At 37.7% G+C, this 14,281-nt stretch overlaps 1 protein-coding gene across 1 annotated transcript in view; it reads right to left on the minus strand.

Annotated features, from left to right (window-relative positions):
* yeats2 (YEATS domain containing 2) overlaps positions 1-14,281 on the minus strand; it is a 32,496-nt gene that overhangs the window by 6,443 nt on the left and 11,772 nt on the right. The window contains exons 12-23 of the mRNA XM_015399814.1: positions 13,510-13,677; positions 12,607-12,692; positions 11,829-12,014; positions 11,490-11,718; positions 10,840-10,998; positions 10,445-10,572; positions 9,447-9,593; positions 8,469-8,654; positions 3,814-4,177; positions 3,592-3,726; positions 3,219-3,347; positions 2,407-2,557 (exon numbers count right to left, since the gene is read on the minus strand). Coding sequence (XP_015255300.1) covers positions 2,407-2,557; positions 3,219-3,347; positions 3,592-3,726; positions 3,814-4,177; positions 8,469-8,654; positions 9,447-9,593; positions 10,445-10,572; positions 10,840-10,998; positions 11,490-11,718; positions 11,829-12,014; positions 12,607-12,692; positions 13,510-13,677 — 2,068 coding nt within the window. The remainder of the gene's footprint in view (positions 1-2,406; positions 2,558-3,218; positions 3,348-3,591; positions 3,727-3,813; positions 4,178-8,468; positions 8,655-9,446; positions 9,594-10,444; positions 10,573-10,839; positions 10,999-11,489; positions 11,719-11,828; positions 12,015-12,606; positions 12,693-13,509; positions 13,678-14,281) is intronic.

Raw genomic sequence — 14,281 nt, forward strand, 5'->3', positions numbered from 1 at the left:
GGTAAGTCAGTGTGATTGCATGACACTGGTGATGGGGATGCCATACAGATTCATGTCAAAAATACCGAACTATCCCTTTAAACTAATGGTCACAGAACAACTAACACAGATACACCTTCTCTATACTTAATTCATTGGTTTACATTTAAAATAGTCATATTATGAATTTTAGAAAACAGTAAGACAGTAATAGATTGTTGCCTTGGGGAGGGGCTGCACACAATGCCCATCTCAAAAAATGCCACGATAGCCTACTGATACCCCAGGAAAGTGTTGGACTGGTGTTTAGTGACCATATTTGTTATATCTCATTTCTTTTTATTTATTTTGTTGGCCAAAGTGCTGAATCCCTCCTGCAGGATAAAATAAGATTACGTTGTCTTATTTATCTAAATAAGGGGCTTAGTTTCCCTTTATATCCAAAGTAAATGTATAATAAAACAAGAGGGAGAATATTAAACTATATTTTATTTCTGTTTCCCCAACCTCCTTATCCTTTTGAAAAGCAAATGTAATTATTTTCTAAACCGAGGACATATTTGGTGGTGAGACATCAGGCGTGTACTCTGAAAGCAAGACTGCAGCTAAATTATCCCTTTTTTAAAGCAATGGATCAAAAAGGGCAACATTTAAAGATCAAATTAATGTTATAAACTTTCTCACATCAAAATTGGTCATCATTTGTAATAATACCATTCTATTTAGTGTGAGATGGTGCGATCCAGCTGTGCTCTGATCACTAATGTTGTGTTTGATTCACATTCAGTGTTATGTGCGTCTCCTGGTGAAGATTAAAATGAGTTTTTCCATGTCTTTTTGTATAATACGACAAAGTTTGGAACCTGCCTTGATACAATTTGTCAAGACGGAACAAAATGAGACCAAGACCAGGAAAAAAAACAGGTTGAGACCAGTCTAAGACCCCATCCCCATTATTGTTCATAACAAACTATTACTCAAGTTAAGGTACAGCGGATGATATCTTTATAGTAGAGAATAGTTGTATTTGTTGGCGTAGTAGTTTTTCACATAACTATCTAACCAACATGGTGCATCTACTACATCATTAGGGCATCTAACAGGGTTGTCTACAGGATGAGATTAGCTTTTTTATATAGTTAGTGGTAAAATCTTTACTGGGGAATATCCCCATCACACCACTGTTTGCACATCTGTTTGCAGAAAGTATTTTGACATTAAAAATAAATCCTCCTTGTATTCAATTATCCAATAAAACAGGCTTGTTTCTGTTGGTAGTGTTAACGCTTTACCTAGCACTTTTTTTTTTAACAAGCTGTGATTGGGAAAGTTCCCAATCTACACATTATTTTAAAAAAACAAGTGTTTGCCTCAACTTTATCACAGGCTGCAGCAGTAAAGTTCAATTCATGCAGCACTGTTGTGTTTACACCAGAAGTGAGGGTGATATGCCGGCTATCATAATGAGCAATAAAGCTTTTTTATTGTGGATGTTATTGCCTCCTGTTGTGAAGGTATGAATTTTAGTCAACTCTTTTTCAAATAAATTCAAATGAAGGTCAAAGTGCTTCAGCCAAAACACTTTACCAGAGTTAGCTGTGAAGATATGCAGAGGATAAGCAGAGCCTTGACCAAAATGGTGCATAACAAATATATAAAAATTAGAACAGAAGAGCCGGGCGATTCTGAGGACTGAGTACATTCAGCAAATGGCAACTGACTCGCCATTAGCTGACAGCAGAGACAGGATGCAAAGGGGGCAGGCTGAGGAAACAACTCTGTGTTTTGCTTGTTTGAATGTTGTGCAATCAGAAAAGCACTGACAACTTTACATAAGAGAAGGATCTTTTGTTTCAATGAGGCCATAAAATCTGATTTGATGTGATTTTTAGAGACACCCACACATCGGACCTCTGCTCCATTAAAGTAAAAGAGGAGATCAAGAGAGCTGTGGACAGCTAGATGAAGCATCCTGGATTTGTTATGTTGGGTCTATTGTATATGAGCACTAATAGCAATAGCATTGGTTAGTATTAGTTTAAATTCACATTCCCTCTAGCTTGTATCCTGTCACTGATTCCAAATGGCTCCTCTCTCTCCTGTACATATCCAAGGTGCTGATCTAGTTTCCCACAACCTTCATTGGATTTCTTCTTTTTCTCCGGTTCCTGATAACAGCCATAAATAGAGCAGCAGTCTAGGCTCTTGTTGCGTTTGTGTCTCTGCAAATCACATCACCTTTAAACTAAAGGACTGTAGAGTCACCTTGCAATCAAATATCCCGCCCCATTGAGATATTACTAAATGGAAAATCAAACCAAACCGGACTGAACCAGCCCATCCTCGTCTAGATTACATGCTAATGGAGAAGCGGAGATAGGAAATCATAATTGGTGTCACTAAACAATAAAATCTGTTGGTCCTTACTTGATGAGATCATGTGCGGATGTATCTGCTCCTTGTTCCTGCTTAACAGCAGCAGCTGCAGATGGGACATGGGACGATAATGGAGCCGGCATAGAAACAGGGGTGGATGGACCAGCTGTGACTGCTGGGCCAGAACTGGGTTCCGTTTTCACTGTGGAAACAACAGGAGAGCAGAGACACATGGTAAACAAAGGAAACACGCCCTGCACAATTAAATTGAACCAAATGTAACAGAGTTACATATTAGATAATATCATAATGGTGATAATAAAAAAGTAATTATTGCAACAAGCACATCAGTATCAATAGCAATAAATTCATCATTTCTTTTTCGTCCATTTCTAATCTCTGCTTTTGTCCTCTAATAAAAACAACAACAAAAAATAAAATTAACCATAAAGTTTAGCTGGTTGTAATATACCAAAGGAGCATTCTGCTTTTTTTTTCTAAAGAAACGATAACAGGGCAGTTTTGAAAGGATAATTATGCCAGGACATAAAGGAGAAGCCTTAATTTTCAACTGTTAGGATTGTTTCATCCTATTCATTATAAGTTTTGTGTGTTAAAGCCTGATAAACTCCTCTGCCAGAATGACAACACAATGACAACAATGAACGGTAATAAACTTCACACCTAACTATGAATAATATAGGGTTTTTGTGGAAATCTTTTCTTATTTTATACTTCTAAGCCCTGAAATATAGATAATTGATTCTATGACCTTACTTAATGTTAAGTTGTAATTATACTGATTAATTAATTAGTGATCTGATAGGAGAACCAAGGTTAGACTGAGGATGGGCTCCTCTTACCTTGTGCCAGAGGTGGGACTAGTGATAGTGGGATCTGGCTGGCAGGGCTTAAGGAAGCTCCAGCAGCTCCAAGGGGTGTGGATGTAGAGGAGGAGGAAGCACTGTTGGAAACTGGGCCTTTAGACACCACTATACACAAAGAAAACACAACTTTAGATAGCAGTAGATACTTTGGTAAATTTGTAATGCTTAATGACCTTACAATAAAAGACTATATAAACGCCTGGATTTCTGTCTGAATTTAAACTATTTCTGCTTGTAAACTTGTAAAGAACATAACAAAAAAATATAACTGATAAGAATATTATAAGTTCACATTCTTTTTTTCTCATCTGTAAGATGTATTATTTGTTTTCAACAAACAATGCCTCACCTTTACCAACAGGCATAAATATGGTTTGGAGCCCGGCAGAGCCAGCGCCAACTCCGAGCTGCTTCAGCTGATTAGCAGGGATAGTTAGGACTGTCTGCTGAGAGCTGGAGCCTGCAGAGTGAATCTTCAACATGCCTGACAAAAACAAAACAAATATTTATTTAATATGCAAAAAAAATTTGGCAGCTCAGAATATCCTGATCAAGGTATTTTCGTTTTAACCTGAGAGGGCGGCACTTGTCTTTCCTCCTCCAGCTGCCACCCCGCTGACTAACGACGATGCTGGAACTAAAGAGGATCCGCCGCTCTTGGGAACACCCACCACGGTGCCCACACCAGCTCCTTTGGACATGCTGACGACAGGCATGTTTGTGACCCCTTTTGGGAGCGACACCACCGCCCCAGTTGATCCAGTGGCGCTCTTGGTCACTGTGGCAGCTCCTTTGACCAAAGAAGCCACCGCTGCCTTGGACAGGCTGCTGCAACCGGTAGCACTGGTGTTTTTTGCTGCGCTGATGACCGCTGCTTGGTTGGTTGACACCAGGAGTGAGTGGGGCTGAGAGGCAGGCTTTCCACCATCAGCAGCCTGTGAGGACATAGAAATACAATAATCGTCAATTATTCATTTTTTTTAATCTACTAAATATATTTTTATATTTAGTTGTAATAACTTTCTTCTCTTCTTTGCAGAAAAAGCAGAAATCATCAGGTTAGTTAATCAACCTCCATCAGTCTGAGTAAACCCCTGACCAAACTCCAAACACTCTTTTCCTCTCAAAAGACCAAAATATATCTTAATTGCATCTTTTTAGCCGCTGCTTTAGAGATCAGCGTGAACCTTATGCTTCTAGATGGTATTGCAACATTTGACAGAGCTGACCACAGTTTGATCGTTTTTCATGGAGAGAATTAGACTGGGGTGCTGCATTGGCCTGGCTTCAATACCAAAAACAGTTTATTTTATTTATTTAAAACCATACTTATTTTGCCTTCAGTCAAACCCAGAGGCTGAACAAGTGGAGCCTCCTGCCCAACCAGCAAGGATGCAATAAGTGGTTTCTGAATGATAAAGAAGAAGCCGAATTTCTTATGAACCACCGTAAAGTTCCAGCACTACACTGAAAGCCAAGTTTCCGCTACATTGAAGGGGAACACTTTTTTTTTTGTTTTTTTACATTGGCCCCTTGATTTTACGTAATTACATCATGTTCTACTCACCCATATTAGTTTTGTGTCATTTGGAGCTGTTCCAAAGACATTCGGTTTTGTTATATCCAAGTATTATCTTCCTATGGGCAACGAATTGAAGGCACAAACTAAACTGTTCATACTTTATTCTTTATGGTACGCCAGCATTCATAACCTGTAGGTAAATCACTGTCCCGCAGACATCCGAGGTTATACTTTTTATATCTATATTTTTCAAAAACAAAGCAGAGTGTGTATGACTGATATTGGTGAGTAGAACATGATGTAATAACATAAAATCAAGGGCCCAATGTAAAAAAAACAGTGTTCCCCTTTAAACTATCCTGTTATATCTTCTCAACTGCCTAGAAACATCTGAAGGTTTAGGTCAAAGTTAGTGTTTGATTGTATATCATACTTCTAGAAGGCATTTTGATTGTTGTAGAGAAAAATAAGACGCTATGAATGCAAGCATGCCTAAGGAATTAGCATCACGCTTACCTTTAGTTGTCTGTTCTATGCATAATACCAGAATTCATTAATGCCAGTTGATTATTTCCTTTATTTTAAAGTTATATATTATTGTTTTGTTTTGCTGTTTCTAGGCGCAGTGCCCGGTGATAAAATAATTGAAAAGTTGTTTTCACAGATACAAAATAAATAAATAGAAACTGACCACAAAAGCATGAACGTATCACCAAAACAGCCAAGAAGCGATAAAGACACAAATGGAAGTACAAATATGTGCAAAACCTCAATTTTGAATAACAGTTCCCCATTAAAAGAATAAAAAATGTTCATCTCCTCTGAAACATCCACCATCAATCTGGATTATTTCAATTATAGCTTCAAAAAACTAGTGTGTGATCTTAAATTTAGATGTTGAAGCACTTCTGCATCTGCTTTTGCAAACTTGTGCTGTTGTAGATAGAAGAGACCGGAATACCATTATGCACTTTAGAACAGATTTAATCATCTGTCTAGTCACTGGATTATGCAAACATGAAAATGTAACTCCTGTCTTCACTGGCGTCTTCAGCTCCAGCAGACAAGACTAAACAGACTACTATTGATGCACCAAGGACGACGTTGAATGCTTACAGTCGCTCAGTGAAGAGACTAGAATAAGATAGCTTTAAATAGCAGGAGGGAATTTAGTTTTCCAATTCTTCAGTTGGTTTAAAATATTTTCTAACACAATGATCCCCTATATTTGATTTTATTCAAACAATATATTTGCATTTTAATCACATATTTTTTTTTCTATTCTAAATTCAATTCTTATATTTAAAAGTTTTAAACCCATTTGGTTAGCTCAATGTGAGCTTCATAACTAAAGTGAACTTTAATTAATCTTTGTACAAAGACCCGGACGTTAAAAGCATGAAACAAAAAAACGTATGAAGTTATTTTAGCAGATTTTTATCTACAGTAAACCTAAGTTTAAACACTGAGCAAAAAAAAAAAAACTGTAGCCTGTCGACCGACATGTTAATGTGTTAATTTGACCACGATAAATGGCAAAGAGATGGCTTTATCTACAGGCAGCATGACCTGAAGTGAAGCTAAAGGAAATGGACGGTGTTATAAATATTCAGAACCCACCATGTCATATATCAAAGCACGATATTGTCACCAAGAGGGCAGCTTGTGTATAAAGCAGAAACTTCTACCCTAGACTTGTCCTGCTGTAGTTTGAGTGATAAGCGGAGTTAATGAAATCAAAGTGACCTTTTTAGTAAATCTTTATAAGGTTTATAATGTAACCAAAGGGCACCGTGTTTTCAGGAGATTATGAATAGACCAGTTATTACACAATAAAATACGGTAGTAAGAAACATTTGCACCAAATATAGATACTTGGTAAGAAAAAAAAAAAACCCTACACACTTTAGTTTTAAAAGTATATACCTTTAATAGTTTGAGTGTGAAGGACAGACTCTCTGCCTAAAAAGAGTCTATTTGTGTTTAACATTTGCACTGTGAGAGCTGTGCAACACAGAGAGCTCCGCTGATCAGGTCACTGCTTTTATGGAATTCTCAAAGACAAAAGACCTACTTGGTCCCATAAAGAGGGTTTGAATAGACAATCCACCCACAAAAACCTGCTGCATGTTACGCCACATTTGGGTTGTTTTTTATGAGGCCTGTAAAGCATGTCCTCAATATATCATTGTGCATATTAATATCATAAGGGATATTTTTGAGCACAACAATAACACTTAGCCAATATAATCTAAATCTTCTGAACTTGGGTTTGCTTTATTTAGCTAGTGTGTCATTGGCTGTGTCTGAAGATCCGCCCTAACCCCTAAATCCCTCAATAACTATATAGAGCGGGGACTATATAGTGGACTTTATAGTGAACTCAGTTAACTTACTTTTCGCTCCCTGTTGGTCACGTAACTCCGCCTCCCTGCACGGTTCCTGCGCCCCCTTTGTTATTTGTCATTTTATGTGGCAGTGGCCCGCTGTCAGGTAGCGACAGCGGACCACTGCCACATAAAATCCCATGATTACTTTGTGAGAGCTCTCGCAAAGCATTACGGGATGTATTTACTCATCAAGTGACCATGGATGATCACTACTTTGCAAAGGTGCATTGTGGGAAATTTAGAGTCCACTATTTTTTCATCCACTAGACCTTCAGACTCTCATTTAACATGGCGTAAATATAGTGCCCTATTTCAGCGTTTCCCAGCCTTTCTTGACTTGTGTACCCCTTTGGGCATTTTGTCTTACAATGAGCATTCCTGTCAGTCAAAAGTATTGATGATTGTCCAAAAGTGGAACATAAAATAACTGAAAATGAAACAAAAACTATTTAACTTAATCTTTCAATTTGAGAATTTAATTCTTAGGAATTGAATTATTTTCACCTCAAACAAAAAACAACATAAACATGTTGCCCAGAAGTTAGTAAGGAATGGAAGTAAATATAAAAATAAAATCATATTATTAAAACTGGAACTCCTCTGAGTAACTCCCTTATAATCACATTTTAACTTGATGAATTGGGAACAAACATGTAGTCAAACTGACTTAATGACTTTTACTTTGTTTTCATGGAGACACTTGAGCTGCTTGATGAGCTCTGATAGCTCAGTGTCAAAAACAGCTGATCCCAGGCTGTTCTCTACATCCAGTCTCTTCCTCTGCTTGGTTTTGATACATGTCAAAGCTGAACACAAAGAAAAAAGTACTTCTTGGTTGATAAAAGCTAATTATCCAACTGGGTCATCACAAAGCAAAACAGAGCCCAGCCAAGCTATTTTATTTTACTACCTGAGAAATAAAATATTTTCATGTACTCCTTGCAATGCACTCGTGGACCACTAGGTTGGAAATCACTGCCCCTATATGGTGGTTATAGTGGTTTAAGACACCCATTGTATCCTAGCAGCAGAAGCTCACACCTGATACAAATGACATTTTAAGCATTTTGAGAGGTGATTTTACACAGGCAAAAAAGAAATAGGCCTAATATTTACCTTACATTAAAATCTTTGTTCTTTAAATCTGTTCAAACTGACAATATTTTGAGATAAGAAGCATTTAAAGGCAATTTTCAAAGCACCAGCTGTTTGGNAGCATTTAAAGGCAATTTTCAAAGCACCAGCTGTTTGGTTAAAAAATGGCTTAATTAGACAGCTGCTGAGCTCCATGATTGAGGCTAAAAAAAGACATGCCTGTTGTTGATTTGCTGCTGCTCCTGCTGTACTGACGGGGGTTGAGCAGGCAGCTGTTATGACTCCGCCTGTCATCCTCAGTGTGGTGGTACCCGGCTTGGACATCTGAGTTGCTCCTGGGGTTGATAATGTCTTCACAGAACCATCTGACAGCTTCAACTGTGCACCCTGTGAGCTGCCAACAACCTGCCCATCATGGCAAAAAAATAAACATCACACACATTATTTCCATTATGCTTGAATTATAAACAAAATGGGAGGTGGTACATAGACAAAAAAGTCACAACAAATCTAATAAAATTTTTAAAAACTCAGCAAAAGCAAATTATTGAGTTCAAATACAAAACAAAAGAATAGTACATTCATCAAGATAATATTCCAGTCTTAGAAACATGAGCAAACATTTTGAAATGTTTATATGTGAATATAATAGTCATACCACTACCTCACCGTTGTTCCTTACCTAATACACTTTAATGTAAAAGTAAATCCACCTGTATATAAGCCATCCGGATTGTACATATCACACCTCAAATCTCTGTGTTACTCCCTTGTATTTTTTTATTTCTTATTTTTATTTTGTTTTTCATACACTTGCACCTTAATCCTTATTTATCTTGATATATTGTATATACCTTGATATACTGTATATATATTGTCTATCCTTAATGCACCTTTTTCCTCCTTGTTTGCACCTTCTTTAATTAATATGCCAATATGTGACCAGTGAATTTCTCCGCTGTGAGATCAATAAAGCTCATCTAATCTAATCTAAGGGGAAAACAAGGTTGTAGGCTTTTTTATTTTAAGTTGGGTAGAAAAATAAGAATGAAAAACAGCTTTGATCCAGTTACATGTAATGAATGCTAAAATCTACATGAAGCCACTGAATCATCTCCAAGTGAAGCTGAACAAGCTTGAATGAGGCACATCTGCCTTTGACCTGTCCAGACCTCAAGACAAGCTTTCTATCCCCACCTGAGCCAAGATGGCCGCCTTCTGTCCAGCCGTCACCCGGATAGCCTGCTGGGTGGAGGTAGCTGCAGACGATCCTGAATGACTGGCCGAACTGGAATTCCCCTGCTTCCCTGATCCCTGGGATGGCTGACCAACCAGGAACGTACCCTAAAAAAAAAAAAAAAAAATGGAAAAGAGAGCCAAACACAATTATTTAATGAGTTGTGGTTGAAAGCACCGATTTGATCAGCTACAGAGTTCTTAAACTATCCAAACTGGTAAACTTCAACCTTTGGTTTTCCTGCTTTTTTCAGATTTGAACCTGGGTCAGCCGCGTCAAGGACTAAGGCCTCTGTACATGGGTCATACGCCCCCCTTCAAAATATTCCTAAAAAATTATTTAATCAAAATACTTCCTTTTCTAATAAGAGATCAGACAGTTCAGGTTCAGAATGGATGCAGTTTAGTTAACTGAACACAACTGAAAACTGAAGTTAATTTTGTGCAATAAGTGGAGATTTGTTTGACTATAAATGGCACACTTAAGTTGTTTAGGTATAAAAATATTTCAAGTCACTTCATAATTAAGGTCAAATAAAGTATGCACTACAACTTTATTTCTACTATCATTATGTAAATAAGTCTAAATAATGACTTTAGGAGAAGAGCAATTTGTGTTTTAAAAAAGAAAAAATTGAAATTCTCAGTGAAAGTTGAGCAGATGTTCATTATATAACCTGCTTAAGCTGAGAACCAGATAAATGCCTTAAGGCAGAATTTAATTAAGAACCCATTTCTTCCAGACTACCAAAATCAGTCCGTTACTAAGTAACAGCAACTGTTTTAGAGAGACAACAATAAAATCTAACAAAAGGTTCTGCAACACTAGTGTGCTAAATGGATCACAGATACAAAGGAACAAATAAGTGACCTTTATATAGACCATGAATGGCATTTAAAAAAAAAAAAGACAAGAGTTTCCTCTGCAAAAAAAATAAAATAAATTTTTTTTAACCCACCTGTGGGGTTTGCTTTAAAATATAAGATGTATAGGAGAGGTTGGAAGGTAAGCTGCTTGAAGATGAGGAGGATGAGGAGTTCTGAGAGCCGCTTGCACTTGTTGACGAGCCGCTCTGGGACTGGTGACCTAAATAAACAGTCACATTTGCATCAACTGAATCAGGTAAACATTCATTACTTCACATATCTTACGCTTTAAATAGGATGTTTTATCTATGATGACAAACAGTGACAGGTAACGGTAAACATCTCCTGCTGTCAGGTATAGATAGCCTCATGTTGTTGAGACGTAGCTCAAACTATTTCCAGGTTTTAAAGAATCATCAACAGAAAAACAGATTTTAATTCATTTTATTTTGAGAAATATACAAACCAGTGACGCAACTTGTCTTACTTGCCCCAGAGGCTCTGAGGATGGCACCTTGTGGAATGAGAAGCAGCTTTCCCTTCCCTGATGGGTTCTTACTGTTGGTGGTTAGGTAGAGTTTGGTACCTGGGGGTAAATTGGCCAGGTTGGCCAAATTGTTCGCTGGCAGCTGAAGAGTAGCCATCACTATAAAATAAATAAATAAAATACAAAATATTTACTTGCCTTGTGTTTTTTTTCACAAATATTATGTTTATATTCTATTACACAGACAACATGTACATAATATTTATGGATAACAGCATCATATGCAACAGGTTTTAAGTACATTTCTATTTAGAAAAGCACAAACAAAGAAATGGTCTGGTGATAAATCAGCTGATTTTCAGCTTGAATGTATCTGACCAGTAACAGATCATCTGTTTATAGCCAGTCCGTACTGATTCAACCTGAACAGACCCAGTTTAATAATGTGCAGAACTAAACCCAAGTGCTATACATCACCAATTGGTTTGCCAGGTTAAGTGGATCCTAGTCTGGAATCAACAAATTTTGAATGTTTTTAAATTAACGTTTCAATTTATAATTTATAAAAATAAATTTAAAAAAATGCAACAGAGCTCAGATGGGTTCATCTCTAGGTTGAACATTTAAAATAAGCCTGTGTGAACTCTGACCTCCACTCTTGCCGCCTGAGCCACCAGCAGCCTTGGCGCCGCCTGGCTGACCCGTGATACTGCCAGCTCCACTGACAATGGCTTTAGCCACTCCCTGAGCCAGAACCTGCTTCCCTCCCATCACCTTGGAGACAGATGGGCTGCCCTTTGCAACCAGAATCTGTCCACTGCTGATGGCCACCTGTTTCACTGAAGACTGAAGAGTTGAGCTCACAGGAATACCCAACACCTTTAAAGACAAGGAGAGCAAGTTCAGTTTATCTCTTATTTACTTGGAAATTATGAAGCCCATTTATTCAGAGGAATAATTGGTCCTTTTTTATGTTAATGAAGCTGAACCTTGCTAGTTGTGGAACCTGTGGCCTCTCCAGCCCGTTTCTGGCTCGACATGGAGATCATGTGACCTCCTTTCACTGCGACAAACTGGTGGGCTGCAGCAGCAGCAGGTTGCTGCTGGCTGGTTACTGTGGAAACCATCTGCTGTTGCTGTGTTGTAACTTCGCCAGGCTCCTGCTTGATTAGAACCTGCAAGGAACACAATGAGAGAGGGACTATAGCCACACTTGGCAAAAATCACAGGAGGCTAAAATACTAAAACCATTTGGAAACATGCAGGAATCAGTACTTATACAGATATCATATACCATCTGATGCCTTCTCACTGGTGTGAGGAAAAACTCAATTTTCCAACAGACTCCCGAGAATTAGGAACCCATTTTAATGCACTAAGCAATTTTGTAGAAGCATCATTATTTATTCATAACATTTTCTTTTATGTTTTCCATATGTTGCCATGTGTTTCAATTGCTAGCAGATGTTAGAACTGAAAAACAGAGATAAAATAAAATCACCACTATAAAGCATTATGAGAATAAGAAGTGGTAATTTGACAACATCCAGTGAGAGATACTTCTTATGACATTGAGATATCCAGGTCTGCTAGGAAAGACCCCCCCCGCCACGACTCCTAGGAGGATGTCCTATTTTAATAGTTGGCAAGGTGCACACATCTGCTGAACATAGCAACCCAACTTCTAATAATAAAACACGGTTTGATAACAACACCATTGATGATGTGAGGTTTCAGCACCGAATGCTTTTAAGGTCACAAACTCACCTTGACCCCCGATGAAAGGAGAGTGCCAGTGTGAACCTTAGGTGCAGGAGAGCGAGTGCCTTGAGTCTGTTTGGCAGAAGATGTTCCTGTGTAATAACGCACATATTGACAGCATTTTATTGAATTAGACGAATGTAGATGGGAGGACTTCTGAAGTTTTTGTTACTCAATGATTAGCATATATGCTTCAACAGAGGTTTCTCACGCAGGTTATTACATTCAGGTACATTTATCCGCTAAAAATACTTTTCTTTTTATGTAATGTATGTAGAAAAAATAAATAAGTACACGTTGTGAATCAGCTACAGAACTCCCATCCAACTTGTCCAGTGGGACGATAAAGTGCTTAATAGGAATCTGATCCATTTCCCAGATCTGCCTTAGCTGTGCACTTAACAGATGGAGCGTAGGAGCAGCTGAGTGTGTGTAAAACTGAAGGGGAAAGAACTCCACATTGTTTTTTGTTTTTTTTGATGAGTAAGTGTTTTCAATATCTACGACCATGTAAAAACCTCTGGGTGCACAGTAAATAGGCACCTTTTTCAAGCCAGACAGAGGTTTTGTCCTTCGATTAACATTTATGTGAAAAACCTGATGAGAACTTAATGCCATATCCAGTATTATCTGGTCATGAAACAAATCAGTCACTATGGTAACCACTTATCCACCTATCCATCTGGATAACATGCATTAGGGCTATCAAAGAACATGAATATAACAAGAAAGCAGACTGAAACATTGGTGGAAAGGTGTAGAGAAAGTCTAAAAGTTATTTTTCATTTTTCTGCTTCCTAGTACAAATTTTGCTGCACATTTTTCCATCTATGTGGGAAACGAAGACCCTGCTTTTCAATTTCACTCAAGGTTAGTTTTTATCACACAGGCATGGAGCTGGAGAAGTACCTGTGGAGGTAGCAGATGAGGACGCCATGCTGATCATCTGGCCAGGTTTATCAACTATAATGTATGGGTTGTTCAGAGCAGAGGAGGTGCTCTGCTTGCTGTGGACAGGGGTGGAGGTGGTGGGTGTCCGAGGCAGCGGTGAATGGCTGGGAGTGGAGACCGGCGAACCTGCAGACGTTTAAGCAAAGTGGCTGTTAGATATCACTGCTAGTCAGAAATAAAGAAAAACTGAACATAACTGGGAAAAACACAAGAAATTTGTTTAATCTTATAAAGTTTTATGTCTGAAATGATCTTACAGAAAAATGTATTGATTAGTAAATGTTAAGTCATATTATTTAAACTATCTCTCAGCTATGTGACACAAACTCCCATTCATTTATTTGTTTTAATTAAATCTGGATAAAACCTTCACACTTCTGTGTAAACCACTGACTGACGATCAGATGGCAAAAAACGGGTCTTTTTGCAATAACACATTTTAGGTCAACACTCCTCTGTGAGGAAGTTTTGAGAGATGTTAGTACTTTGAGAAGCAAAAAACAACAACCTGTTACCTTGCACAGTATAAAAAATAGAAATATGTAACCTATTTTAATTAAATACAGAAGATTTTTAGTTAGCTTTATTTGCAAAATACTGAGCTGTACAGAAGAAAACTTTGAATAGACATAAGGCTGAAATAAGTTTCAGCCTTAAGTTTATTAAAAAAGTAAGCATGAACTTAATTTAAAGCTCTTAAAAGATAAGAACTTCATTAAAAAAAAAAAAT

Source organism: Cyprinodon variegatus, unplaced genomic scaffold, assembly GCF_000732505.1.
Source record: "Cyprinodon variegatus isolate N-32 unplaced genomic scaffold, C_variegatus-1.0 Scaffold1048, whole genome shotgun sequence".
Taxonomy (NCBI): Eukaryota; Metazoa; Chordata; class Actinopteri; order Cyprinodontiformes; family Cyprinodontidae; genus Cyprinodon; species Cyprinodon variegatus.